Genomic DNA, 26,022 nt, shown 5'->3' on the forward strand with positions numbered 1-26,022 from the left:
TTTTTTTTTTTTTTTTTTTTGGTGGTGCTGGGGATTGAATTCAGGGTGCTAGGCAGATGCTCCACCACTGAGCTATACCCCTGCTGATTCTCTTCATTTCACCACCTGACGGTATATTCTAGATCCCTGTTCCCTTGTTTCTTGCTCTTCTCTTGGCTGCGGTGCACACCACAAGGGCAGGCATGTTTTACTCACTGCCCTGGTGGTTGTGTTTCAAAAGATGTGTCGGCTGCATTTAGAAAGCATTTGTTGAATGAACCAGTCCCTTGCTGTCATCACACATGCCCACCCAGCACTGTGAGGCTAGGGACAACGGGACTGGAGCACAAATATCAGGTGCCACCTCAGGTCCCAGCACCCCAGGAGCCTCTAGGTCTCCAGAAGAAGGTGCTTTTCTGCTGCTCCTCCTAAATACTTAGTTAACCACACATGAGGAGCTGTGTTTGCCTTTACTCTGTGCCAGGCTGTGCTCTGAGTGCTTTTCAGAAATGCTATATTTATTCATCTGATCTTCACAGCAGTCCTATGAGAAAGGAACCATGATTGTTTCCATTTTAGAGAAGAGGAAACTGAGGCACAGGGGGATAAAGTCCTTTGTTCAAGCCTCTCTAAAAACATGGAGATGAAGCAAGCCTAGCTGTCCTTGCCCCAGGGCCTGCACCCTTCTTCATACCATGCTGCTGGGCAGAGGAAGGGTATTTAGAAGATTCCCCACCAACAACAACTACTCTTGCTTCCCTACTCCCTACCCCACCAGGCACTGCAACATGGTGCTGGAGAATGTGAAGGAGATGTGGACCGAGGTCCCCAAGAGTGGCAAGGGCAAGAAGAAGTCCAAGCCAGTCAACAAGGACCGCTACATCTCCAAGATGTTTCTGCGTGGAGACTCCGTCATTGTGGTCCTGCGGAACCCCCTCATCGCTGGCAAGTAGGGGCTCCTTCCCACCGTCAGAACTTGCTTCCCTGTCCTGTGAAGACCTGCCCTTTGTGATCGGAATAATAAAGTCCTGTTTTGTTTTTGTTTTTGTTTTTTAAATCCTAGTGGTATCTGTCTATTCCCAGGGCTTTGTGAGTGGGGCAGCCTTGGGAGGGAGGGAGAGGAGCACCTGGATGTGGGGCTAAATGCTGATTCCAGAGCCCCTGAGCAGGTGATGAGGCACTTTCTCTGCCCTATCCAGGCCTCACTTCTGGAACTATCCATGAAGTGGATAGGTTAGACACAAATGACCTCACTGAGAGCCCAACTCAATTTTCTTTTGGTCTTTTTTCCCACTTGTCCTGTGAGCAGACATCCCCCAGGTGTCTAGCAGTATGTCATAATGCTAGGGACACAGTGGTGTCTGGGAATCCCACCCTGCCCTTGCAGGTGGAGGAGTGGGTGTGCACTTGGGGCAGGCAGCACTCTGATACTGTTAGGATGCCAGGCTCAGTGCTCCAAGGTGTCCTCCATTTTCTAGAAGAGGGAGCTGAGGCACAACAGAGGATGTCACTTCCCAGGGACATCTAGCTGGGAAGTGATGGTATGATTCAAACCTGCCCGCTCCTGGTCTTGTGGCTTCTGGTCCTGAGCTCTGCTGCCCCTCAGATTACAGCATACTTAAAACTTGAGAGGAATTCTCTACAAACTCTCGGAGGCCTTACTTATTGGGAGGATTAAGGACGATCTTCATCTTGCTGTGGTGTGCGTGGATGCATTCTGTCTTCCATACTTGGATCTCTGTCTTCCAGATAGGGCCAAACTGCAGGTGGGTGCAAGAGTTGTCAGGCCTGAGGTCAGGATTAAATTAGATGTTAGCTGCATTCTTGAGCTGTGGAAGGCACATCTTGAATTACTCTGAGCCTCGGGGCAGAGCTGGGTCACTGCAGCAGAGAGGGAGCTGGCATGCAGGGTCAGAAAAGATATACATTTCCTCAGTGCTCGGCATTTCATTGATGCAACCATTATTGGGCAGATATTAGAGCTCTCTCATTTATAGATGAGACAGCTGAGCCCCCAGAGAAGGTAAATGACTTGCCTGGGGTCACCCAGTGGAAAAGGGAGGCCTTATTTATGGTGGAGGATTAGAAAACAAAGCAGCTGAGTGTGGTGACAACATCTGGAATTCTAGCAACTCCAGAGGCTGAGGCAAGAGGATTCCAAGTTCAAGGCCAGCCTCAGCAACTTAGTAAGACCCTGTCACAAAAAGGACTGGGGTCAATAGTAGAGCTGTCCTGGGTTCAATCCCCAGTACTGCAAAAATAAAACAACAAAAAAGAACTGATTTTTTTTTTTTTTTTTTTGCATCCAACCTGGAAAGCCATGCCCTTACAAACAGCCTTAACTATTAGGGAGCAGGATGGAGCTGTACCATTCTTACCTGGAAAGTGGGGGCAGTGATGCTATCATGGGCGGCCGCCCCGGGGCTCTGATTCTTGTACAGGAGCAGAACCAGCACAAAACTCTCACAGTCAGATTTGAATCTCTGTCTTTCATCCCTCTGCTTATTGACTTACCAGGAAATGGAAATTGGTTTGCCTGCCTTACAAACTGGCATCAGAGATGTGTTGAGCACCATGCTGGGCATCAGTCTGAATTTCCCTCTTCATCTCTTCCCCCACCCTGTTGCCCCAAATGCTTTCGAATTGCCTCCTCCTTTGGTGCTGAAAATTGGAGAAATTTTTGCAGCAGTACCATGAGGCAAACTGGCAAAGTAAAATCTTTGGTCATGTACCTTGGACCAGTCAGTGTCCTAGTGAAGTCAGGCAACCCTAGAATGTAGGTATTACCGTCTCTCTCCATTTTCAAGAAACAGACACAGAGAATTTGGGGATTTTCCCCAAGTGACACAGATATTAAGTAGCCAGACTTCAGATATGCACCAGGCTGTTCCCTTCAGCTTTCCTCTTTCCATATTGCCCTTCTAGAGAAGCAGCCCTCAAAAAGGATGCATATGCGCAGGGCACAGTGACGCACACCTGTAATCCCAATGGCTCCAGAGGCTGAGGCAGGAGGATTGCGAGTTCAATGCCAGCCTCAGCAACAGTGAGGTGCTAAGCAACCCAGTGAGACTCTGTCCCTAATTAAAGCACAAAATAGGGCTGGGGATGTAGCTCAGTGGTCAAGTGCCCCTGAATTCAATCCCTGGTACTCTTCTCCCCCCCTCCTCCGCAAAAAAAAAAAAAATGAAAAGATGCGCATGGGGCTGGGGTTGTGGCTCAGGGGTAGAGCGCTCACCTAGCCGTGCGAGGCCCTAGGTTCGATTCTCGGCACCACATAAAAATGAGTTTAAAGGTATTGTGTCCAACTACAACTAAAAACTAAATACTGAATAAATAAATTTAAAATAAGTTATGGTGTCCATCTGCAATTAAAAAATATTAACAAAAAAGATGTATATGTGTGCACACATGTGCTTATAATTTTAATTTGTATATATGGCCAGGCACAGTGGCACATGCCTGTAATCCCAGCAGCTTGGGAGGCTGAGGCAAGAGGATGGGAAGTTTGAGGCCAGCCTCAGCAATTTAGCAAAACTCTGTCTCAAAAAAATAAAAGGGGGCTGGGGATATAGCTCAGTTGGTAGAGTGCTTGTCTTGCTGGTTTAAACCGCAGCACCAAAAATAAATTCGTGGTTGAGAGCCCTGGGTTCAATCCCTAATACCAAAACAAAAAAAACTTTAGTTTGTATATGTGTCTTAAACAGTTAAGTATTAGGAGATTTACATGTAATATCCCCAACTGGGGATTTTCTTAGGCAGGGGGGACAGTGGCAGCATGTGGCTGACATTGAGCAAGACCCCCACAGACCCTTTCCAAGCCATGCAGCTCGTCTCGGTTGTTGCCCTTTGTGCCCTGGCCAAGAAGATTCTCCCACCCAGAAAGAGAAAAGGCAATGGTTTCTCATGTTTTATTTACCAGGGCCCTACCCTGTGGCCCCCACCCCACCAGAACCCAGAGGGGTAGGGGTGGGAGTCCAGCAGGGCCATAAGCTTAGAAAGACTCCAAGTTCAGCTATGGGACACATCTGTCCGGGAGCTAGGGACCCAGGGAAACACAGCACTCAGGTACTAACTAAATCTATGGGTGGGGATGGTTGAGAGGTGAGGGCACTGCATGTGTACCGGTGGTCCAGCCACAGGACGAGGCCCTCATCTTCCCCCCAGTCCTTGCAGATCCAGGGCCGCCCATTGCAGGAGGGTGGGGTGCGCATACTCTCCCAGCTGCTCTGGATAGGTTTCAGTTCAGGCCTGCCTTGAATTGCCTGTGTCTGTATCTCCGCCCGAGTCCTCTCATTCTGTTTCCAGCTCTCAGCTCTCCCACAAGGTCCAGGCCTTCTGACCCAACCCATGGCTTATGTCACCAGTGTAATACGTCCAAAGAGCATTCTTGGTTCTCCCCTCCCTGAACCCCATCTCCCCACCTTTCCTCACTCTCCCACCCCAGACCCAGGAGCTCTCCTTGACCCTTTGCCACCACACTTCCTCATGACATCCAAAGCAGGTCCTCTCTACCTTTGCAATAGCTTCAGGATCCACCTGCTTCTCACCTCTCTGTGGGCTCAGTATTTGTCCACCCCCCCACCCCTGCCCCCACCCACTGGGCTCCTGGCTTCCACTCCTGCCCATTAATCCATTTCCTGTAGAGCAGGAGATTGATCCATTTGAAACAGCCCAGGAAACACTCCTGCTAAAATCTTCATTGCACCTGAAATAAAATCCAATTCCTGTGCTCCTCATCTGTGGGCCTCTACCCCACTCCACCCCCCTCAGCCTCCTGTTCTGCAGCCACGGACAGCTCCCTCCTGCCCCAAGGCCTTTGCACATGCTTTCTTCTACCTAAAATCTTGTCTTCCAATTCTTTCCGAAGTTGTCACCTTAACCTCTTTCAGGTATTCAGAAGTGGTTTGATATCACATCTTCGGAGATGGCCTCCCAGACAGCCCCTTCTAAATTCTCCTCATGAGCCACTTCACAGCCTATGTGTAGCTTCACATTTTGTGTTCACGATCAGCATCCCCCACTCAGTTGGGATCTCCAGGAGAGCAGGGACCTTGTCTTCTGTTCCCTTCTTCCCAATTTCCCCAGCGTCCCCCGCACCGGGTCTGATACACAGTAGGCACTCAATAAATACGTGCTCACCACAGACACAGGATTCCCATACTTAGCAGTAACTTTCCAAAACCCGGCTGCCCTCATCCCTAGGCCCTGGCAGCGCCCCCAAGGACAAGGCACGGCCGACGCGGATCTCGCCCCGGCCAGAGCCCGAGGGCAGGGCCCGGGAAGGGGGCTCCGGGAGCTTGGGCCGCTGCTCCTTGCCGAGGCTGCGGCGCAGGCGGCAGTGGTGCCAGCCGCGGCGGATCTCCGACTGCACCTGCAATGGCAGAGCGCTCAGGGGCGGCGCGGTTCCTCGCGCAGCCGCCAGAGGGCGTGGGCGGTCCTCTCCCTACCTCCTTGTTGACGAAGCAGTAGAGGACGCTGACCAGGAAACCCTGCGGGAGGAGGACCTGGGATCAGATCGCAGGTAGCCATGGCATTGGAACCACCCCCTTAATGAAGCTAGAACTCTTGTCCCGCCCCAAAGCACTTTGGCTGTTGCCACCCTGGTCCTAGACTATGGCCATCACCTGCTCCCTGGCTCCCAACTCCTCTCATTGCCCTAACCTGTTTGCTGAGCAATAGGGGTTGAGAACAGGGGACTTGGACATAGCAGCCTGGAGGCAAAAACTCTTTTCCTACTTCCACACTTAGAAATGCTCAGTTTCTTCATCTGGAAAGTGGAGCATCCAATGGTGATTAACATTGCAAGAAACTAGTTTCTGGTACATACATACAGTTAACCTTTGTTTTCCTTGCTTAATCTTATTAGAATTTGTTGTTATATAGCATCCATTATAAATAAATTATAAGTAGTTTATATTTTTATAAATCTATATCTGTATACATCTGAATTTAAAGAATTTAAATAAAGGCAAAATGGGACTGGGTGAAGCTCATGGGTAGAGCTTGTGCTTAGCTTGTGTGAGGTCCCCAGCACCAAAAATAGCTTAACTAAAAATGTGTTTCTGAGGTTGGTGGCACAGACCTGTTGTAATCCCAGTGGGAGGCTGAGGCAGGAAGATTCTGAGTTCAATAGCCAGCCTCAGAAACTTAGCAGACCCTGTCTCAGAAAAGAAAGCGGGGGAGGTAGTTGAGGATGTGGCTAAATGGTGGAAAATGCCTGGGTTTAATCCCTAGTAACAATATATTTTTTTATTTTAATAACTTAATTGAGGGCTGGGGTTGTGGCTCAGTAGTACAGTACTTGCTTAGCATGTATGGGGCTCTGGGTTTGATTCTTAGCACCACAGATAAGTAAATGAATAAAAATTAAGGTCCATTAACATCAAAAAATATTAAATTTTTAAAAAGTTAATTGATAAATTTAAAAATCAAGGCCGGGTGCAGTGGCGCATAGCTGTGCACACCTGTGATCCCAGCAACTCAGAAGACTGATGCAGGAGTGCATGTCGGAGACAAGCCTCAGCAACTTAGTGAAACCCTTTCTCAAAATAAAAAAAATTAAAAAGTTGGTAGTGTGGTTCAGTGGCAAAGCATCCCTGGGTTCAATCTCCAGTACCAAAAAAATTTAATATCAATTATATATATGAGCTATTATTAAGATATTACTTATTATTTCCCACAATCCTATTTAAATCTAACTCAGATCACATTCCTCCTCTTTTAGCAGAAAAAAAAAAAAAAAAAAAGCCAACTAAAGTTTGGCTCAGGAATTTGGTCTCTGAGACCCCTCACTTCTCTGTCCTCACACCCACTTCCTGCTTCTGACTCCTGAGCTCCAGGCACCCTGTCCTCCCTGCCTTATAATCTGGCCCCTGGCATTTCTCTTCCTGGAACATTTGCTCAAATATCTACCTGGCTGTTCCTTTGCCTTTCTTGGGACTCTGCCCCAATGTCTCCTTCTTAGGAAGGCCCTCCTTGACCCCCTGTCTAAAATATCAACCCCATTTTTCCATGGATACTCTTCATTTTTCTTTTCCTGTCCTCTCTCTTTTCCACCTCCTAATATTCTGTTTATTAGGGTGTGTGTGTGTGTGTGTGTACATAGATGTATACACACACCACCTAATATTCTGTATATTCTATTTATATAGCATCTTTAGTATCTGTCTTTCCCACTAGAGGATAGAGACCATTTGGCTCTTGGCTGTATTTCCACGATAAGCCTGGAAGAGAGCTTAGATATACATATAAACCTTCAACAATTTTTTTGCTGAATATAATGAATAAACAGCCTTGTGAGGTGAGACAGGTATTGTCCCCGTTTTAGACATGAGAAGATTGAGGCCTAATGAGGTAATGCTGGGGTAAGGCAATCAAGTGCAGCCTTAAACTTGGAACGGCCACCTCCTTAACCTCTCCACCTCACGCATCTCACTTGCCTCACTCCAGCCCCCACCCAGAGGCCAGAACTGCACAGCTGCCAAGCAGCGCTGAGGGGCAACCGGAATGTGCTTCCAGCTCTGTCCTCGCTCCTCACCTGGAAGCAGTCCTGCTGTGGTCACCCAGGTTCCTGCCTTGGTCCCCGTGGCTCCCCCAAGCCCGAGGTAGCCCAGGCTAGCTCAGCACTGCGTGTCACATGCATAAATGAATGAAGGAACAAAATCCCATCTTCACGCCCCATGGAAGGCCTATTCAGAGAGGATCATAGACCTGGCGCCACTATGGAAGAGGGCGCTAGAAGGAAGTGTGCAGCCCCTCATCTGCCTGAGCACCTGGAAGGAGCTTAGGAAGATCTCAAAGCCGAGCTTGGCAAAGCGGAGAGCGCCGCGGGCCTGTTCCTCCGTCACGGGAGCAAACACCACTTCGTGGACACCCAGCAGCGGCACCAGCGTCAGCGTGGAGCGAGCCAGCCTGGGCAGAGAGGGGGGCAGTGTCCTCAGGCCGCCGCACCCCGTTAGCGGCCGGCCCCTCCCGCTGGGCCTCACCTCAGGCGGTAGTCTGGGCAGCGCATCTGGTGCGTCCTCAGCTTGGACACAAGAATGCCAAGAATGCGGATAAAGATGAGGAAATTAATCTGTGAGAAGAGAGAAGCTGAGCCAGACACGACCCCACTCTGGAGGGCAGGAGTGGCGCCCCGTTTCCCAAAATGGGAAATCCCCAAGGATGGCCTGGAGGATTGCAGGAGCGGCCATACCAAGATGGTTATGAGGATAGGGGTGCGTATGATCCACCAAATAGCCTTGACCTCGTTCCGCTCCCAGCACCTGGGGGATGCAGGGTCGCACTGAGACACAGAAAAACCCTAGACTCACTGGATCTCTGGCAGGTACACTCTGTAGGCCCCGCCCACCATCCTTAAGTCCCACCCACTTCCCTTAAAGCCCCGCCCATGACTATTAAGGCCCCACCCCATCCCCTTTCCAGGAATCCTTGAACCTTTCCAAGATCCCCTTTCCTTTGCTCCCCGCCCACATTCGCCCCAGCCGGTTTCCCATGTTTCCATCCCTCCCCGCCCACATCCCTCAAAGCTCCGCCCACCTCCCAGGTCCTGGCCCAGACCCGCAACTCACTGCGTGTTCTCGTACAGGTACCTGACGATCACCCAGGGAATGACGAAAAGCGCGGGGGCCCCTGTGCAGACCCCGACCCCCACCCCCCACCCGGCCGCAGCTGTCAGCGCGCTCACGGGCCCTGCCAGGCCCAAGACCCGCGGAATCTTCTGCCCTGATGGGGAGGCAGAAGCCTAAAGAGGGGAGGAGACCCCTGAGGTAGACCAGCTGGGCAGTGGGGGAGCCGAGGCGCGCTGGGCTGGGTGGGGGAGAGAGTCGGGGCTCACCCCAGCCGAGGAGCAGGTAGCAGCAGAAGTGGCCCTCCTCAGAGCCTCCCACCAGCACTAGGAGCCGGTGCAGGTAGACGCCCTCCACCAGCAACCACGTGTAGTTGGCACCCACGCAGTACTGGGTCAACGTCTGGGCGGTGCGGCAGGCGGCTAAGGCCTAGGGAGCCGTCAGACAGGGGTAGAGGGCAGTCAGGGTGGCCAGGTGGCCCCAGGTCTTCCACCTGGTAACCCTTCCACCTCATCTCTTGCCTCAAATGATCTCCCACTCTGCCCTCAGTGGATGGTAACTGGCTGGTTTCTCACACCCCAGTCTCTTCCAATATGGACTCTCTCACTCTGTCCCCTTAACAGTTGGCATCTTCCATTTGTCACCAGAGCCCCCCCTCCATCACTCCACAATGTGGCCTCTGACACCCTAGCTCTGTCTGAAAACTGGATTCTCCTGCCAGCTTATGGACCCCTCCAACTCATTCTCATCCTTTTTTTTTTTTTTAAACCCCGGATTGAACCAGGGGCATGTGGCTACTGAGTCACATCCCACATCCCCAGCCCTTTTCCCTTTTTATTTTGAAACTGGGTCCTGCTAAGTTGCTTAGGGCCTCACTAAGTGCTGAGGCTATCTTGGAACTTGTGAGTCTCCTGCCTCTACCTCCCACAGGCTGATGTGCCCTCTACCCATCTCTCAGTTACAAACTGGTGGCTTCCAACCCTCCCCCCCACTCCCAGTTAGTTTCTCCCACCCTGTCCAGCTGGCCTCCAGGAGGGAGGCTTCCCTAACTGGTGAAAAAGTCTATTGATGGGTGCAATCATGAGGGAGAGGGAATGAGAAATTCCAGTAAATGGGAATGATGGGGGAGGTTGAGCTGGAAGGGTCCCTTTCCAGATGTGTCAGGAGGGGTCAAGGGGGAAACTGTTGATGCTGGAACAGGTAGTAAATGGGTGGAGGACTTCCTGATCCCACCAGTAGGGGCAGTTTCCCATTTGAAGATCAGGAGGAGGATGCACACCTGATTCCACAGTGTGGGGCCACGGTCCCCAGGGTAGGGGCCAGGTGGAGGTAGCAGCCGATCTCGGGTGAGGATGGCTGCAGCTCGAAGCATGAAGGATGTGAACAGGTTGATGTGGATGTAGTTACGGGTGCAGCGCAGCCGCCTGGGGGATTTGAGAGGCCCTCTGAGAACCCCTGGAGAGCAGTCCTCAGTCCCACAGCGTCCCTTTTACCACTCATGAGCCCTTTTCATAGAGCCCTCAGTGAGAGCTTGAAGGTAGTGGCATAGAGGAACCTGGCCTCCACGCCCTCCACTTTTTTTTTTTCCTGGTACCATGGATTGAATCCATGGGCCCTTAACTACACAGCCACATCCCCAGACCCCCAGCCCCTTTATTTTGTATTTTATTTAGAGACAGGATCTCACTGAGTTGCTAGGGCCTTCCTGAGTTGCTAGGGCTGAGGCTGGCTTTGAACTCGCAATCCTCATGTCTCAGCCTCCCGAGCTGCTGGGATTACCGTACCCATATCTCTGCCACTGCCACTCAGGGCTGGGGATCCCACCTGAAGAAACTCAAGATGAGCAGGGCAAGCAGCAGAGTGGCAAGGGATAAGGAGTAGCCGATGGTGTACACCACCTGCAGCCGCTCCAAGATCAGCCTCTGGTCCTGGCGGGGACAAGGAGGACATGAGAACAAGACTTGGCTCTTCCCTCAGGCCTAGGCAGGGAATCCCCCTAAATTTCCCAGCATATCAGTTTTCTCTTGAGGCACCTCCTACCCTGTTTCTGTGGGGCTGACTCCACCCCAGCTCCAGGGCTGGGTTCATTACCAATTGTCTGACCCGCCCCCCCCCCACACACACACACACACTGTGGTAAATTCAGGGAAGGCACAGGACTCAAACCAGGACAACAAGAGTCAATCCCGGAACACTTATGGAGAAGGAAGCTCAGTCTTCCCACAGTGTGGCTTGGTTTCTGTGGGTGGAAAAAGGGTGCCAGTTCAGGCCACCCTTTTTCCACCCACAGAAAAGATGGGACAAACAGGCATGATATGGTGAGAGACAGGACCCACCATATAATTTGAGCACCTTGATCTTGCTGTACCTGAAGCTATTGCTGTATACTGTGCTTTTCAATCATAGAAGTCAGTGTGTCTCTTTTTTCTCCTTTAAGCCAGGATTGAGTTGGGTCTCCATTACTTGCGACCCAAAATCCTGAACAGCACAAGGGCCTTCAGGCTCAGCCTGAGGCTACTGCCTTTTCACCTCTCCCTAGACTTCCTACCCTGAATCCCTTGCCTTTTCTTTTTTTTCTTTTAATATTTGTTTTTTAAGTGTAGATGGACACAACACAATGCCTTTATTTTTATGTGGTGCTGAGGGTCAATCCAGGTCCCGCCTGTGCTAGGCCTACAATCGTGGAGCCACAATCCCAGCCCCTCCCTTGCCTTTTCTTACCTGAAAGGAGCCATTCTTCTCTGGATCCTCACACTGGGTGTGGTCTCTCCAAGGTCCCCACTGGCCATCACTACCACACTGTCGGAGAACAAAGCCTGTGGCCACTGTGAGAAAATAGAGGGGATCAAGGGACAGACAAAGAGAAAAGCAAACTGTAGGGCTGGGCTGGGGCTCAGTGGTAGAATGCTTGTCTAGCACGTGTGAGGCACTGAGTTCAATCCTCAGCACATAAAAATAAATAAATAAAGACATCAAATATATATATATATTAAAAAACTGTTAACAGAGCACTGTGAAATGATGGTGGTGGTGATAAACCCTTTTATAACGTTTTATATGTATCAATCAGCTTAATATTCATACAAGCTTATGAAAGTGGTACTATCATTAATACCATTTTACAGATGGGGAAGCTGAAATACAAAAGCAGTTAAATAAACCACACGAAGCTACATAGCTAGTTAGGCCAGGAAGACCACAGGTGCCCAAAGACAAAGACAGGCTCCAAAAGAGGAAAGACAATAAGAACACCAGTGATCCTTAGATGAGCTGACGGGAGGGGCATTGTGCAAGAGAAAGCCAGGGTTAGACAGGGGACAGGGACACCAAACCTGATAGAGACGGAAGGAGGACAGAGGGGCAGGGGACAGAAAGAAGCAGAAAGGGGTGTAGATGAGTTGCGGGGTAGTCTGAGCATAAAGGACCAGAGAGCACCTCACCGTGGCGGTGCCAGGGCAGGTACCAGGGACAGGACGCACGCGCAGTGACGTTGGGTGCAGCATAGTCCCAGCAAACGTACATATCGAAGGACCCATTACAGGCGAGGCCTGGGGGCGGACGTGGAGGTCAAAGGCTGAATGGACCTACTGTGCGGCCAGCTCAGTGTTCCATCCGCCTAACCCCACCTGGATCTCCTCCCACTAAGCAATTTGGGTCTCTAGATTCTTCCCACCTAGACAGAACCTTCCCAGACCCCACCCAAACCCCGCCCCCCGCAGTGCAGGCTCCGCCTAAGACCCCTCCCATTTCAAGCTTCTCGGGCCTCTCTGACTAATGGCATCCCACCCAGTACCCACCTTAGTCAGGTTTAAGCCCCTCCCACCAAGGCCAAGCCCCACCCACGTGTCTCTGACACAGCCCACACCAATCCCGGGTTTCTCCCCTTTCAGACCCCGCCCCAGGCCCCGCCCGTCAGTCCTAGGCCCGCCCCAAGCCCACCCCTCTCAGCCCCAGCCAGCTCTCCCTCCCCTCCCACCCGTCCTGGTCGTACCTGGGGGCGGCTCCGCGGCCTCCAAGGTCTCCTGGCACTCCCTGCGGTACCGTTCCCAGCGCTGGTACAGCTCCCCCGACGTCTGCCCCTCAGAGCCTGTCTACGAGAAGACAGAAGGGAGGACCCCCCAAACCAATCCTCTCCCCCGCCAGAGATCCCCTAGAGAGACTTGGAGGGGCTGTTCAATTTAGCCCTGGAGTCTCGGGTGGCCTAGAAACCTCTTTGAAGTTTTGGGGGTTGCCTAGAAGCCGCAGAGGGATTTGTTGAGGGAGATTGCAAACCTTTAAGAAAATTGAAGAGGGAGTGGACTTCACCAGGAGGATTTGTAGGGGGAAGGGGACTGGAAACCACCATCAAAACTTGAACGTGAGCGAGAGAGGCAGTCTTAAAACTCTCATTGAGGTGGACGGAGACATAACACAGTCCCCAGACCTCCCTCCAAGCTTTGAACCGTGTCCCCTCCGGTCCTCACCTCCGCCCTCCGGAGCGGCAGTCCCCACAGCCAGAGGAGCAGCAGCAGCCGCAGGGGCGGAGAGTTTGGCATCCTGAGGGCGACGATGGGTCTGGCCACCCAGAGGCGGTCGAGCCTGGAGAAGTAGAGTCAGCACCTCTGACCTCCGCCCTCGGACCCCCAACTCCAGGGCCCACCTGCCTTAGGGATTCCTACAGGGGCACTGAGAAGCAGCAGCCTCCTCTGCTGCCTCCACGCGTGAGGATTGGGGCGGGGCAGAGGCGTGTGGGTGGGCGGGGCCCCAGGTGGTGGGTGGGGCCGAGATCCGAGGAGTGATTCCTCTGCCGCCCCCAACTGTTGCTGGGGCAGCGGCGGTGGAAGGGAGGGGTGTTTGCAGAGGGGGCGGTTGCCCTAGAGCTGGGCTGGGCAGAAGCGTCAGTGTCACCCAGGGTCTACACCTAGAGACTGACGGAGCCTGGGGACAGCCTTGGAGAAGAGGGAGTAGAAACCCTCATCCAAGCCTGGGGGGAGCTCAAAACAGCCATTTGAGCTCCCATTCGTCCAGCCAAAAGGGTTTTCAAATTGCAAATAGGAACCCAACCTTATTCAAAAATATCCCATGCCCGGTGGATAAAGGCCAGAGTCAGTGGGACAGCCCTCTCCCAGCATCCAAATATTGGGGACCAGAGAGGCCTTAGACCTGGGTTTGGGTCTTCAGGGTCCCAGATACCTGAAAATTCTTTGTTCTAACCCCCAACACCCATCCCCACCACCCTGCACACCCACTGTGTAGGGGAAGGGGACAGCAAGGGGGATCTCAGATATAGACCCAGAAAGACAAACGCAGAGTCAGAAATACAGAGACCCAAAGACTGAGAGACAGTGAGACATACAGCCAGAGACCAGATACCAAAAGATCAGAGAAAGAGACAAAATTGTGGGCTAGGAGACAAAGAGGTGGGGAAAGCATGGAAAGAGACACAGAAGTGTGGACAGAAAATGACCAAGAGCTGGAGGATAAGGACTCCGGGCACCGAGGGAGAGTGACAAAGGCATAGGCTGAGAGACGGGTGTGGGGGGGGGGGAGAGAGACAGAGAGAGAGACCCGGAGCTGAAATGAAGGAGGGTCGAGGGCAAGGTGAGTGGATTGGGACGGGACTCCTCACCTGTCCCCAGTCCTGTACCCGATCACTTGCTCCTGCAGCGCCTGTGTGCCTCCACTGCCTCCCCTGTGCTCTGGAAGAGGTGACAGGCGCTGGCAGCCTGGGGTGGTGGGAGGGGGCGGGGCCATGGCGTAACTGAGAACAGGATGGGGAGCTCTGGGGCAGGGAGCAGAAGGAGGGGCAGCCAAGTGCATCACGGTCCCGCTGGAGAGCAGTCACAGTTATCATCCCAAGGGCCACCCCCCACACCATTGTGCACAATTTCTCACACTCCCATTCACAGAACACAGTGTCCCACCCAGCACTGACAGAGCCTCAGTCACACACACTGTCACACACAGTCCTATATGCTGAGCCAAAGGAGAGACAGTCACAGAACTTCGCACGCTGTCACTCAGAGTCTCACATTCATTCACAGCTGTACAGCCCCAGCCACACCCAGAGAGCCACAGCCTCTCACCCACAGGTTGACAGTCATCCAGAGTGGCACTTGCCCAGGTGCCCGGGCTGTGGACTGCTACACACACACAGTGACACAATCACAGTTTCCCACAATCCTAACAACACTGTCAATGAGACATTCACACATTCACTGGGTCATGGCACAAATACTGTCCATCTCCCCGGCTGGCCTGTGTGTCCCAGGAGGACAGGTCCAGGCACCTTGGTGACCACCCCATCACAGCATGCCCACAGCGGGAGCTCCAGGAGCGGTGTCAGTGGCATGAACACGCCCCAGTACGTGCTTCCCGTGGCCATACAATCCACCTGTGACACGAGCCAAAGTCACACACGGTGTTAGGCAGCCTCACCCACAAAGTCTCACACTCTTCACATGGTTTCCCAGAGTTCACAGCCACACCCCAATGCACACATGCCCAATGTCACTGAGACACACTCAAGCTCTGAGGGTCACACCGTCATATGTCACCTCACTGACAACCACACCCAATGACATACACAGTCATCCAGACACAACTCTTCCTGAGAGTCCTGCCCTACTCACAAGTCACAGGCATTCCTACATGAGTCATGCATGTGGTCCCCCCACCCAGTCACACCGTCACACAGTGCCACATACTGTGACCTCACAATCAGACACTAACCCACTGCCTCACACTCTCTCTTGGTGACAGTAACCACTGTCACACACATTCTTACAACCTCTGCTTCTGGTCTTGTCCCGACTCTCAGCGTCCCCGTCCCCCTCGATCCACACTGGGTTCAGGCACATTAATCATGCTATGAACATTCGTGAGCACACACTCCCCGGGGACCTAGAAGATAACTGGGACAGAGGTGAGTCTGCCCATTTTGCAGAAGAGAAACTGAGGCCCAGGAGGGGCAGGGCATCAGGGGTAGTGGGAATCTGCACCAGAAGCTGAAAGGAGCTGAGTGGGGGGATGGGGGTCCTTGCCTTGGGGCCTCTGGTGGCCCTCCCTGCTCTCTGCCCCACATTCCTGGCGCCCTCAGGGTCCTGGGAAAGTCAGTCCCTGGAGTGGAGAGGAGAGGGATCTGAGATTGCCCAGCACCTCGAGGAGAAGCTGGGGCTGGGAAGGAGTCTCCTTGCCCCCAAGAGGGCCTCAGGGTCACTCACTGAGGAAGGAGGGAGGGGGAGGAGGGATGGGGGAGGGAGACGTGGAGAGGAACCGAGGTGGTGAGACCCAGGAAAGGAACCAAGACTGAGAAAGACAGCCAGGCATCAGTAATGATGATGATGATGGTGATGATGATGATGATAATAGTATAATGGGTATCATATATTGAGCAGTTTGCATATGTCTCAGTCCTCATAATAGGATAGAGCTATTATATTATTCTGATTTTCCAGATGAGGAGGCTGGGGCTCAGAGAGGGGAAGTAACTTGCCCAAGGCAACACAGCTCATAAATAAATGATGAAAGGAGTGCCCTGCTCATCCAACCTCAAAACCCAGTTTCCAGACAGAGATATAAAACCATACAGAGACAGCGATGAGAAAGAAAAACGGCATAGAGAAGAAAACCTAGAGGTAGGGAGAAGAGGCTGTGAGCCCTGCCTACCCCCTCCACCCTCCAGCACAGCCACCCCCCAGCAGGGCCACCCCTCCTACTCCTGTCTCCCGGGGCCCTTGACATCTCCCTGCGAAAACCACTTGTGATAAAACCAGCTCCATTAACTGTACCCAAAACCACGGTGCAAAACACTTAACAAGCATGATCTCGCTCAGCCGGCTCTTCTCCCCTGGAGAGTGGGCACTGGATGACGCCCATTTTGCAGAGAACAAGACAAGCCACTGAGCCAAGGTCACTTTGCTCACATGGGTCCTGACAGTGTCTGGTCCCCACACTGGGGCTGGGAGCCCCTTGAGGACAAGGACTTAGTAAGATTCATCTCTGTGTGTCCTCTCTCTCCACTCTCCGCAACCGACCAGGCTAAATCCCTCTGCCTGTTGTTCCTCCTCCAAACTCTTCCCCACCCCAGCACAGGGAGCCCCAGGACCAGAACTCCCCTGGGCTCTCAGGGTCCTCTGGGCACACCCTAGAGCCGCCCTAGCCCCGCACAGCCTGTCTTCTGGGTTCTGTATGTAGGCAACTGACTTCTGGCATCTGAGCCGGGTGTGAGCTAGGCCGGAGGCTGGGAGGCAAGGAAAGCTGTTTTCCTGCTGGGTTTCTATCAGCCACAGGATTGGCTGGGTGGTAGAATGAGACTGGTCTGAGAGCCTCACGTCGTAAGTGTTCACTAAGAAATGATTCTATGTTGCTGTCATTTGTGTGGGTCTACTGTGAGCCAGGAACTGAACTGATGCATAATTTATATCTGTGGTCTCACTGGGGCGCATGGAGGATATGGGACAAACTGTAGAATGCTTTCCCAGAGCCTTCGAGGCCTGGTAAGTTCTGGGTCTGTCATTTCCTTGATGTGCTGTCCTTCCACTTTCTTCTCCCTCCGCAACTCCATTTTCACTCCATTTCATTTTATTTTTTTAAGTACTAGGTATTGAACTCAGGGGTGCTCTACTACTGAGTTACACCCCCATCCATTTTTATTTTATTTTTTGTGGTATTTTTAAGTTGCTGAGGTTGGCCTCAAACTTGGATCCTCCCGCCTCAGCCTCCTGAGTATCTGGGATTACAGGTGTGTATCACCACATCCAGATAATGCTTTTTTTTTTTTTTTTTTTTAATGGTTCTGGGAGTTGAACCTGGGGTTTGTCCATGCTAGGCAAATGCTCTGCCCCAGCATCTCACCAGCCTCTCACCACCTTCTGTCAAAACCCGGACTGCATAATCTTGTTGTAGGAGGCGAGGGCTCTAGGGGTGGGCCTAGGGCCAGGACGCCTGGGAGACTTTGGAAGGAAGGTTAGAGAGGGGCCAATAGACTTGGAGGGAGGGGCTTAAATTCAGAAGTATGTCAAACTCAAATCTATCTCAGGCCCTTTGCACTTGCTGTTTCTTTTTCTTGGAAAGTTTCCCCTCTCAATTGTAGGTATAATTGCTTTCTTCTGCTCATTAGCATCTCACTCAAATGTTACTTTTCAAAGAACACTTCCCTGACTCCACAGTCTCACCCTTCCATCCTTCTTATCATTTTTGTAGTATCTACCAGGACAATAAATGATATTACCCGCTCTGTTTCTGTTTCTTGATCTGTAAAATCATGATGAAAATAGGACATGTGGTGAGGATAACTGAGTACCTGGCACACAGTTAAGTGCTCGGTAAATGTTAGCTATTATTTCTTTGGCATACAGTGATTTACCTTCTCCATGAAACATTGAGATCCAAGAGAGCAAATCTGAGGCTGACTTGGTCACCCCTGAAACTCCAGCAGAGGTTGGCGCATAGTAGGTTCTCAGTAAACATTTTTGAATGACTGAAAGAGGTAGGCAGGATCAGGAGCCCCCACCTTCCAGGGGCTCAGGGTCACACAATCAGAAAGTGGGTGGAGTCAGGATTCAGCCCAGGTCAGTCTGGTTCTAAAGCTCTCACCGTCTGGCTGTGTGTCCAGAGGCAAATCTGTGCTTGGCCTCACTTCCCCTGTCTGTGGAATATGGTCTAGGTCATCTCTAGGTGTTGACTCCTCAGCGGAGACTTGGGGAAGGAGGTCTAATATTCTTTAAATCCATTGTCAGGTTCCCCCCTCCTCTTACTTCCCCCCAACTTCCGAGCCAGCTCCGACTGACACGGCGCTCTGGTCCAGGCTTCACAACTGGGCCTCTGTCAAAACCCGGACTGGATAATCTTGTTGTAGGAGGCCAGGGCTCTAGGGGTGGGCCTAGGGCCCGGACGCCCGGGAGACTGTGGAAGGAAGGTTAGAGAGGGGCCAATAGACTTGGAGGGAGGGGCTTAAATTCAGGGGGTGGAGCTAATCCAATTAAAAGGTCCGGTCCAGGGCTCTGGGCCAAGTGTTAGAGTCCTTCGGCGGTTCAGGGGGCGGTGCTAATAACTCGGGGGCGGGAATAGAACTTTGGCTCCCACACGACTTGGGGGCGGAGCTAAAAGGCCCGTGGGTGGGTCTAGAGCTAATAAACAAGGGCTAAGGACTGGGCTAGAATCAGTTCAGGGAGGACCTAGTGGATACCTGAGAGAGTTTGAAGCTCTTCTGTCGGGCCCTGGTCTTGCGAGAGGGCTTCTGGGAGATTCAGTAAAAAACTGAGGAGATGGAATGGGGGCTACAGGAGTGTCTTCCTCCTCCCCATTCTCCGCTCAAAGCTGGGGGCATCGCTTCGGGCTGGGAAGCAGAGAAAGCCCTGCCCCTTTCAGTCGTCTGCATTCCTATTGGCGGAGGAGCCTGCGCGACAGACTCTCATTGGTTCCGAACAGGCGAGGAGGGGGTCTAGAGAGAAAGCACTCAGGTTGTGGGCTGGACCAGACAGTACCTAGGGGGACCCCGGCGCAGCCAATCCAGGCCTAAAGATTCTGTTGCGGGGGGACTGGCAGACGGTGTCCCGAGCCCCTTTTCTGGACATCCTGGGGGATGACCCCGGTGCCAGGCCCGGCGCCGGCCGCCTGATGCCCGGCGGGCCGAGCTGGGGATGCTGGAACGAAAGGCGTTGCTATGGCAACGGGAGGCAGGGCCTGGGGGGNNNGAGGCTGTGGCGGGGCGATGGCGGAACGCGGCCCGGCCTTCTGCGGCCTCTACGACACGTCCTCGCTGCTGCAATACTGCAACGGTGAGACCCCCTCCTTAGTTACGACCCTGGCCTTGACTAGCGCTGGACCCATCTCCTTCTGCCCCAATCTCCTTCTTCCAAGTCTCTGTCCCCTCCCTTGCTGATGATCCCCTTTCTTTCCTTCTGCACGACCCTGACCCTAGAGCAAGGTCCCCATTCCCAAAGCCAGGATCTCCCACCCACTCACCCACTTGGATCTTCCCTTGCTCTGGAGGTGGCTAGAAGAGGGAGGGGGCAGATCCCAAATGAATCTGTGGTTTGGAAGGAGGGAAGGCTTGGGGGACCTCTGGGTCTGGAAATATGCCCTCTGCCTCCCCGCCTCAAGCCTTGGTACCCTCCCCTCTCTCCCTTATGGAGAAACAAACAGATTAGATTAGCGGTAAGGGTGGGATTTGTTGTTGAGTTGAAGGCAGGAGTGTGGGACTGTAGGATGCCAGAGAACTTCTCCATATAGCCCCCAAATCCTAAGGCCGGCCCTCCCACTCCTTAAGACCCCACCCTTCTCCCTAGAAGAAGAGTATAATACCAGAAGGACCATTGTGGGTGTCAGGTCCAGATGAGGGGAGCTGGGGGCAGAGGGGAGGGGAGACATGAGGAGAAGTGGGAAGTGGGGGCTGGTCTTAGCAAAAGAGCTGAGGCCAGGGAAATGGTCAGGAGGGACCAGACGGCTTGAGTCATGGGGGTTGGGATGGGCAGGCCAAGCCTTCAGAATGATGCTGGCTTTTCTGGGTGGGGGCTGAACTGTCAAGGTAAAATTGCTTCTGTTTCACTCAGGGGTCCCTGAGAAGGGACCATCTTCCAGTTTAGAGGTCATTCCTCTGGGAACACTCCCAGATATGGCCAAAGACCATTGGAGTTCAGAGAATCCTGAATGCTCCATTTGTCCTCCTCTGCCCCTCTAAGAGGCAAGATGACAGGGTGTCCAAGCCTGGTTTCTGCCACGGAAAGACTGTGTGTCCATGCACAAGTAACTGCAGCCTTCTGGACTGTAGTCTTCTTCTTCTTTCTCTCCTCCTAAAAGGGGTAGACTACAACTACAGGAGTTACCAAGAGCATTATATACCATAAAATAAGTTAATCCTATTTTGGATTTATTGAGCACCTATCATGAGCCAGGAAACATGTTAAGTGTTTTGCATGAGAAGTGCCTAACACATATAAGCTTGCAAAAACAGATACCATTTTCTGTAGTAGTATTAATGATAGATAAGAAGGGGCTCAGCATAGGAAGTGATTGGGACTCCCTCTCCCCTGCCGCCTGACCCTTTGCCCATGCCCTTGGTTTTCTAAACCCTTCCCTTGTGGGTTCCACCCTGACAACTCTCTGCCTCTGACCTCTGGAGGCCCCCACCTTTCTCTGCAGGTTCAGGAATGGATCTAGGAAGTACTGGATGGGGGGCAGGGCAGGCGAGGCTGGGCAGGCGATTGGGCCGCAGAGGGAGGGAGGGAGGGGAGGGACTGAGGGCTGCACTGCAGAGACCAGCAGGCAGGCAGGGCGGCCTAGGGACACAGGATGGCAGGTGCGACCTCCACGCCCTGTTCCTGTTTTTGCTACGATCTTGACTTCCAACGGGCTGGGAGCCAGGGTCTCCTCGATTGTGGCCAGCAATGAGTCTGGGTATGAGTGGTCTGGGAAGGGGGGCTACTTAGAATCCCCCACTTCGGGAAAATGGGTGAGGTGGGGGGAGATGGAGGAGTCATTTGGCTGCATCCTTGGTTTGAAGAGGAGGGGGAGAGCCAAATCAGGTGTGTGAAGTACATAGGCAAAATAAAGAAGGGGTGCAGAGGAGGAGTACTCCAGCTGGGGAAGAGAGGTTGAGGTCATCTGTGCTCATCTCCCTTCCTCTGGTCTCCTGGGTGCCCTGTGTGCTACCTGCAACCCCCAAGTCTGCCACCAGGGCCCGCAGAAGCTCTATCCTTGCAGCTGGAGAACCCCTTGGTGAGGAAGATTGAGGGGGACAAAGCATGACTTTTGGCTTGGAAAGTCTTAGAAACTGTGAGGGAATGTTAGTACCCATAATGGAATATTAATGTCCGTCAGAGAATGTTGAGGATCCGTTCTAGAACGTTGGTGTCACTAGGAGAAGGCTGGTGTCATCCTTGAAATGTTGATATCACTCAGACATTTAGCATCTTAGTCATAGAATCTTTAAACCAGAGCGAGAGGTTCCCGGATTGGTAGAATCTTCGTAGAGAGGAAGGGACTTCCCCAGGGTCACACTTGCAGGGCGCTGTGTTAAAGAGAGGAGGTGAGGAAGGGCGGGAGAGCCGTGGGGATTTCCTTCCCCCTGCGGAGCCTTGTTCCTGGGCCCATCTCCAGGCATCCCCGCTCCAGGTTGCGAGAGAGGTAGGGAGCGTGGCTGGCCCGGTTTAGACCTGAAAGCCAGGAGAGACGCCTCGGGCGTTGGAGCTCCTGGGTGGCCCGGCAGCCGGCGCTCCCCCTCCTTCCAGATGACAATTTGTCGGGCACGAGCGGCATGGAGGTGGACGACCGCGTGTCGGCGCTGGAGCAGCGGCTGCAGCTGCAGGAAGACGAGCTGGCCGTCCTAAAGGCGGCGCTGGCGGACGCGCTGCGTCGCCTGCGGGCATGCGAAGAACAAGGCGCGGCGCTGCGTGCGAGGGGCACACCTAAGGGTCGGGCGCCCCCGCGCCTAGGCACCACCGCCTCGGGTATCCTGGTTAGGCTGGAGGGTTGAGACGGGGAGGGCCCGGCGCCTGGACCTCACACTCACTCTCTTCTGTCCTTCCAACCCCATCGATCCAGTGTGTCAGCTCTTGAAAGGCCTTCCCACCAGAGCACCCCTCAATGGCTCGGGACCCCCGCGGCGCGTGGGCGGCTATGCAACTTCCCCATCTTCCCCCAAGAAGGAGGCGAACTCCGGGCGCAGGTGAGGCACAGCAACCCGAATCCCCAGCCTCTGCGCCACTTTGTGAGACGGAAGATGTTCGTGTAGAGGAGAGATCCAAGTACCCAATTTCCAGTAGAGGGGTGCAGGGAGGCTCAGACCTGCAGGAGGCATTCTCCTGCTGGTCTTACAGGTTCTGACCCAGCACTGTGCTCTTTCCACAGTGGCCGCCGCTACTTGTCACCAGAGCGCCTCGCCTCCGTGCGTCGCGAGGACCCCCGCAGCCGCACCACATCTTCCAGCAGCAATTGCAGCGCCAAAAAGGAAGGGTAAGTATTGGGGCGGGGTCATGTCACCGAGGGTGGGGCCAGAACCCCAGACAGACAGAAGAATGGATGGAGAATTTAGAGTCAAGCTTCCGGTCACGGCCAGGAGATCATAATCTAAAGTGGGGTGAGCTGGTTCAGAACATTGCTTGAGCTGGTTTAGTCAAAATGGAAGGCCTGGAGGGGTGGAGCCAATGTCGAGGGGCGTGGTCCGAGCCTTAGGGACCGAACTGGAACACAGAATGCCGGCTGTCAGGGTCTTCTGGGTGAGCCGGAGAGGAAGTTGGGGAGGAGCCAGGCTCATGGGCGTGACCACTAAGGTAAAAGAGAGTCCCCTTAGAGTCTTGGGGAGGAGTCAGGGCTGACACCCTAGAATTTATGCAGGGAATAGGGGAACCAGAGGGTGGAGTGTGGTTGGAATTTGAGGATGTGGCCAGAGTGATAGCCTGGGCGGAATCAGAACCTCGGGTGAGAGAGTCAGAGGGGCTGGGACCAGGTGGGCACCTGCCAGATTTCGGGAGCCCGGCACCTAGTGAAATCAGGGGGAACTGTCAGGTGGAAATAGGCGTGACATGAAAGTTCAGAGAGCCATAGGGGGCGTGGTCCAACCTCAAGGGGTGGAGCCAACTTGGAGGACTTGAGAGAACTGATCACTGGGACTGGACCACATGAAAGTGAACGTGGCCAGACTGCCTGGTGGGGCTAGAGGAGAGTGGCTTAGGGATTGGGGGAAGCTGTCCGTTATCTAGAGATTGAATCAACCCATGGGTAGGGTTGGGAGGAGACGGGTAAGGTCGCAACGTTGGGCGAGATCAATTCTTGAGAGGCGGGGCTATGCTGAAGATTTGGCGGAGTCAAAATCTAAGGGGCGGAGTCACGACGTAGTGGGTGTGGTCAGAGTTTAGAGGCTGGGCTAAGGCAGGACCAGAATTAAAACCCTGAGTTCATTTCCACTGAAATAACTGCAACCGCATTATGTGTTAACTTGGCCTAGTGGCGCACGCCTGTAATTCCAGCTAGGATTACAAGTTCGAGGCCAGCCTCAGCAAACCCTATTTCAAAATCAAAAAAAAAAAAAAGGTCTGGGGATGTAGCTCAGTGGTTAAACTCCCCTTGGGCTCAATCCCGAGTATTCCCCCCAAATTGTACTAAACACCACTCCACGTGCTTGCATGAATTAATTAATTTCATCTTCGCATCTGCTCGGGGAGGTGTAAGAACACTGACAACCCCCTCTTTAAACGAGGAACCTGTGCAGATGAGCAATAGGCAACTCAGTCACACCAATAAAAATAGTCAAAACTGGGGTCTGAGTTCAGGCAGGCGCGCTCCAGCGTTCGAGTTCTCAACCACTCTCCCTCACCCTCAAAAAAGAGGTCCAGGCCTGGCCCAGTTGGGCCCCAATTCCTTGCTCCCCTCCCACATGCCCAGTTCCCTATCTTTAGGCAAGCACGCAGCCTGGTTTGCTGCAGACCCTCGGCGTCTCCCCGTAGATCAGGTGGTGCCTGTTCTCATTCTCTGGAGGATCTGACCTCTTGGCCATTTTGGGCCTAGTGTGGCTCCTTGGTGCCCAGATAAGCCCAGAAAGCAAGAGTAAGCCCTGAGGAATTTGTTGAGCAACTGGACATTCCCATAATGCCCAAACATGTGAGGGATGGACTTTTTTAAAGTCATATTTTACATTTTTATCATAACTTTCAGAAGCATTGCTCTGCGATGGACTGGGGAGTGAAAAACAAGCCTTCCCCCCACAGATAGGTTAAGGAGCTCGGGATCACAGCTACAGATTTCTTGAGGCCCAAGGACACATTTCAAAGTTTCAGAACAGAAAAGCTCTACTGAGGCCAAAGCATGACTGGGGGGTAGAGGGAAGACCCCAAAACTCTACGCAACTCTGTCAGTGCAAAATTAACAAGAGGTACAGAAAAAACCGACTTATACCAACCGTCCTAATGGTTGGATTTCACACATGTAAAGTCCTGCCGTTTGCAAACACACTTTAGATGGTATCAGCCAGGAGTCCCTGCTCTGCATGCGGGCTGCAGGGAAATCCAAGCTAGGGACCAGTCATTTCAAAAGGCCAATTATAAAAACCCTTTGAGGGACTGAGTGGCAGAGCACTTGCCCAGTGTGCAGGAGGCCCTGGGTTCAATCTGCAACACCACAAAGATAATTTTCGGGTCCCTAATGGGGGAGTATTTTAGTGTGTCTCATGCATGGGCCGGGGCCTTTGAGAGTCTAAAACAGGCCTGCGAATGCCCCAGGGTCACCCTGACCTGCCTGTCCCCCTCTGTAGAATGGAGGCAGCCTGCTGTGTGCTGTGGACGAGTCCAACGATCACATGCTCTCCGTGTGGGACTGGGCCAAGGAGGCCAAGGTGGTGGATAGCAAGGTGGGGAGACCATTACCCCCTCCCCTGGGGTGCCCCTAGGGGACATGTCCATCCTGGGAGTTAGGACTTTGGCATCAGGTAAATTTATGTCTAAGGCCTGACTTTGCCATTTGCTGGTCATGTGACTTTGAGCAAGGGACTTCCCCTCTTTGAGCCTCAGTGGCCTCATCTGTAGAATGGAGATAAAGGTAGCATCCTCCTCCCAGGGCCCTAGTGAGGAAGTTGGGACACTGTGTGGGTGGAGCAGGCCCCCACAGAGGGCAGTATGAGATGGCCCCCGACTAGGAGAGGTCCTGTCGTGCCCAAGATGGACCTTGATTGGCATCTGTGGGCAATGCCTATTTTGTAGGTGACTCATGACAGGGAGAGAGATACTTGCCCATGGTTACCTGCCCAGGTTGGGGGCAGGAAAACTGGGTTCAAGATTGGGCTTGCTGCCTGGGGAAGGCGATATGGTCGAGAGGCTGAGCTCTGGAGTCAGCCTGAGTGAGTTGGATTCCAGACACATATCTAGCTGTGCGGCATTAGGCAAGCAGCTTGCCCTCTCTGATCCTCATGTCTTCATCTGTAATGCGGGCTGGGGTGCTAGTAGATCTTGTCCCCCAGAGTGCTCTGAGGATTGAATGAGTTAGTGGATGGAGCTTAGAAAAGTGCTTAGTTCAGGGCAGAGGCTCTCAAAGTGTCAGCCAGGAAGATGAGAATGCTTCTCGGCCTGGTCCTGCCTCCTGCACTTGAGTTTGCCATACAGGGAAGGTATGGGCAAGTGGGTACGCACCGCACAGCCCTCACAGCTGTGTGGGGAGCTCCTGTGGGGGTGGGATGGTTCCCCTGGAGGCTGTGAGATGTTCATTCGGAGTCTTCCCCACCCCACAAAGTGCTCCAACGAGGCTGTGCTGGTGGCCACCTTCCACCCCACCGACCCCAGCCTGCTTATCACCTGCGGGAAATCCCACGTCTACTTCTGGACCCTGGAGGGCGGCAGCCTGAGCAAGCGGCAGGGCCTCTTTGAGGTGAGTGCCAGGGGTGCAGGGACCAGCTGGCCCTGAGAGGCAGGCAGGGTACCCAGGCAGACACCCCAACAGCCCCGAGGGTCCCAGAGGCTTGGAAGTTCAGGGATGCTGAGCTCTTGCAGGAGGGGTCTCCAGACCATGG

At 53.1% G+C, this 26,022-nt stretch overlaps 3 protein-coding genes and 1 long non-coding RNA gene across 9 annotated transcripts in view; 3 read left to right on the forward strand and 1 right to left on the reverse strand.

The window, feature by feature from the left end:
* Positions 1-1,026, forward strand: part of Snrpd2 (small nuclear ribonucleoprotein D2 polypeptide) — a 4,363-nt gene extending 3,337 nt beyond the window's left edge. For both annotated transcript variants that reach the window (XM_048790690.1, XM_015496697.2), the window contains exon 3: positions 758-1,026. In XM_048790690.1, the coding sequence (XP_048646647.1) occupies positions 758-932 (175 nt within the window). In that variant the 3' untranslated portion in view covers positions 933-1,026. The remainder of the gene's footprint in view (positions 1-757) is intronic.
* Positions 1,027-3,873: 2,847 nt separating this feature from the next.
* On the reverse strand, positions 3,874-14,266 carry Gipr (gastric inhibitory polypeptide receptor). 5 transcript variants are annotated; one of them, XM_015497107.2, is made up of 14 exons: positions 14,155-14,266; positions 13,010-13,124; positions 12,538-12,637; positions 11,987-12,094; positions 11,268-11,371; positions 10,371-10,474; positions 9,826-9,970; positions 8,816-8,975; positions 8,550-8,610; positions 8,174-8,243; positions 7,965-8,053; positions 7,752-7,890; positions 5,427-5,468; positions 3,874-5,350 (listed from the first exon to the last, which is right to left on the reverse strand). In XM_015497107.2, exons 2-14 carry the CDS (start codon positions 13,079-13,081, stop codon positions 5,141-5,143), a joined length of 1,404 nt encoding a protein of 467 aa, XP_015352593.1. In that variant the 5' UTR covers positions 13,082-13,124; positions 14,155-14,266; the 3' UTR covers positions 3,874-5,140. The 5 variants fall into 5 exon arrangements, 3 of the variants coding, with proteins under 3 accessions (XP_015352593.1, XP_048646650.1, XP_048646648.1); XM_048790693.1 differs by having other exon boundaries at positions 7,965-8,243; XR_007343017.1 differs by having other exon boundaries at positions 5,281-5,350; positions 7,517-7,890; positions 7,965-8,243.
* A 4,691-nt stretch (positions 14,267-18,957) lies between these two features.
* Eml2 (EMAP like 2) overlaps positions 18,958-26,022 on the forward strand; it is a 27,991-nt gene continuing 20,926 nt past the window's right edge. Inside the window, 5 exon segments of the mRNA XM_015496698.2 lie at positions 18,958-19,214; positions 19,217-19,306; positions 21,758-21,976; positions 22,071-22,194; positions 22,377-22,481. Coding sequence (XP_015352184.1) covers positions 19,169-19,214; positions 19,217-19,306; positions 21,758-21,976; positions 22,071-22,194; positions 22,377-22,481 — 584 coding nt within the window. The 5' untranslated portion in view covers positions 18,958-19,168.
* LOC125612579 lies at positions 23,972-25,880 on the forward strand. The gene is made up of 2 exons (XR_007343019.1): positions 23,972-24,870; positions 25,746-25,880. It is a non-coding gene; the product is annotated as an uncharacterized LOC125612579 (long non-coding RNA).

This window comes from Marmota marmota, unplaced genomic scaffold, assembly GCF_001458135.2.
Source record: "Marmota marmota marmota unplaced genomic scaffold, marMar, whole genome shotgun sequence".
NCBI lineage: Eukaryota > Metazoa > Chordata > Mammalia > Rodentia > Sciuridae > Marmota > Marmota marmota.

Coding starts and splice junctions, on each gene's coding strand:
- Gipr (XM_048790691.1), bottom strand. CDS start 13,081: ATGCCAAACTCTCCGCCCCTGCGGCTGCTGCTGCTCCTCTGGCTGTGG. Junction 12,638..13,009: donor TGCCGCTCCGGAGGGCGGAG/GTGAGGACCGGA, acceptor GTCTTCTCGTAG/ACAGGCTCTGAGGGGCAGAC. Junction 11,372..11,986: donor CCTGCCCTGGCACCGCCACG/GTGAGGTGCTCT, acceptor ATTTTCTCACAG/TGGCCACAGGCTTTGTTCTC.